At 44.1% G+C, this 2,083-nt stretch overlaps 1 protein-coding gene across 1 annotated transcript; it reads left to right on the top strand.

Annotated features, from left to right (window-relative positions):
* The first annotated feature begins 1,285 nt into the window (after positions 1–1,285).
* LOC148587554 (uncharacterized) lies at positions 1,286–1,870 on the top strand. Its single transcript, XM_088512683.1, has one exon. The coding sequence runs from the start codon at positions 1,286–1,288 to the stop codon at positions 1,868–1,870; it is 585 nt and encodes a 194-aa protein (XP_088368809.1).
* The last annotated feature ends 213 nt before the right edge of the window (positions 1,871–2,083 follow it).

Here is a 2,083-nt window from a genome sequence, read left to right as displayed (position 1 = left end):
CTGTAGAGGCTGCCGTGCATAAAGACGTTAAAGATCTCCAGGAGAAGTTTGAAAAGATGGCTTTCTTAATCGAAAATGGGAAAAATTGGTCCGCCACTGAGGATCTCATGCAACATACCAATTTACCTTTTACTGATCGGGTGATGAGATTTCCAATGCCTAGTAGTTTTAAGGTTCCTCGGATCGGCGAATATAACGGAAGTGGAGATCCTTCCGACCACATGGAAAGCTTCCGAGCTCACATCATCCTTCATGAAACTCCTAATGAAATCGCTTGCCGAACCTTCCCGTTAACTCTAAGGGAGTTGCCAAAGAATAGTTTGGAAGTTTGAGTCCTAAATCTGTTGATAATTTTGATTATCTTGGGCAGCAGTTCTTAGGACAATTTCTAGCCGTTCGAAGAAGAAAGAAGAATCCAGCATACCTATTATCCCTAGTGCAAGGGAAGAACGAGTCCTTGAAGGATTATTTGTTGCGGTTCAATCGGGAGAAGCTGGCGGTGGAGAGTACTGACGAGCAAACCATTCTCTTAGCATTGATGCACGGAATACAAACTGAAGGGCCTTTGATGGCCGAGTTGTCCGAAAGGTCAAAAACAGGAACTTTGCGACAGTTCAACAACAAGGCAGAGGAGTTCATCAACGAGGAAGAGACTATCTCAGCGTTGCTGAAATCTAAAGCTGTTGAGAACAAACCTGCTGTTGATCCAGGTATGACGAAACCGAGGGTCTTTATCGAGAAGAAAAAGAAGGATCGCCAAAATCCTAAGATTCTGGAAAGAAAGGTCGATCTACCTCCTCGGCCAAATTAGCATCAACAATATGTGGGATGGCCACCCCTGAATACAACTATTTATAAGGTGTTCATGGAAGTTAAGAAGGATCCGAGCTTCCAATGGCCAGGTAGGATGTAGTCTCCTCCCCAGAATCGTAATACTCAGAAGTTTTGTGAGTATCATAATAATCATGGGCATCAAACCGAGGATTGTATCAGTCTTCGGTTCGAGATTGAAAAATTTTTGAGGAATGGAAAGTTGCTGAATTTCTTAGCTGAAGAAAATGGCAAGGGGAAGAGCGCCCAGGATGGTCAGGGTCAGAATTCGGGACAGAATAATGATCGATCACGCAATCAACGGAAGAGGTGTGAGGAACCGAGGGTTTCGCAGAATCAGCAGCAGAGTCCCTAGAACCAAGCTATTATTGGCGAGATTCGTACCATCTTGGGAGGCCTTGCTAGTGGAGGAGAATCAAGCTCGGCAAGGAAGGCTTATGCCAAGCAGGCGAGAATGGAAGAAATCCTAGTGCTTGAAAAACCCTCCAAAATTCAGAAACAAGAACCGAGTATTCTAACATTCTCAGAGGAAGATGCGAAAGAAGTCTCAATGCCACATGATGATGCATTGGTGATAACTCTAACGGTGGCTAACCATGTCGTTCACCGAGTGTTGATAGACAATGGAAGCTCAGCTGATATTATTTATTGGACAGTTGTTCAACAATTGGGCATTAGCCAAGAGAAGTTAAAACCCTTCCTATCACCATTGATAGGGTTTGCAGGTGAGCGTGTCCAACCCATTGGGTTGATTACTCTTCCAGTCACAGCGGGGACCGCTCCCAGGCAATCCACTATCATGGTAGATTTTTTGGTCATCGACCGACCATCAGCTTATAACATGATCATCAGTCGTCCAGCTTTGAATCAATTGAAAGCAGTTACTTCTACCTATCACTTGAAAGTGAAGTTCCCAACCATTGAGGGAGTGGGCGAAGTTAAGGGAGACCAAGTTGTTGCCAGAAGGTGTTACCATACGTCTTTGAAGAAATGCCCAAAGTCAGCACTTTTAATGATCGGCAGTCTAGGTGATGAATGAAAGATGCAGTTGAGAAAGGAGCCAGCTGAGCCATTAATTGATGTATCTATCGCTGAGGGAAAAGTTGTCAAGATCGGTTCTCAGCTAACTTCTAGGGTTAAAGAGGTCCTTGTTCTGTTTCTCCAGCAAAACCTTGAAGTTTTTGCATGGTCTCCTGAAGACATGCCAGGGATTGATCCCAAGGATATTGTTTATCACTTGAACATTAATCCA

This window comes from Corylus avellana, chromosome 2 (genome assembly GCF_965113065.1).
Source record: "Corylus avellana chromosome 2, dhCorAvel1.hap1.2, whole genome shotgun sequence".
Lineage (NCBI taxonomy): Eukaryota > Viridiplantae > Streptophyta > Magnoliopsida > Fagales > Betulaceae > Corylus > Corylus avellana.
The sequence above is the reverse complement of the archived record's forward strand: the minus strand, read 5'-3'. Positions and strand labels throughout refer to the sequence as shown.

Coding starts and splice junctions, on each gene's coding strand:
- LOC148587554 (XM_088512683.1), top strand. CDS start 1,286: ATGGAAGAAATCCTAGTGCTTGAAAAACCCTCCAAAATTCAGAAACAA.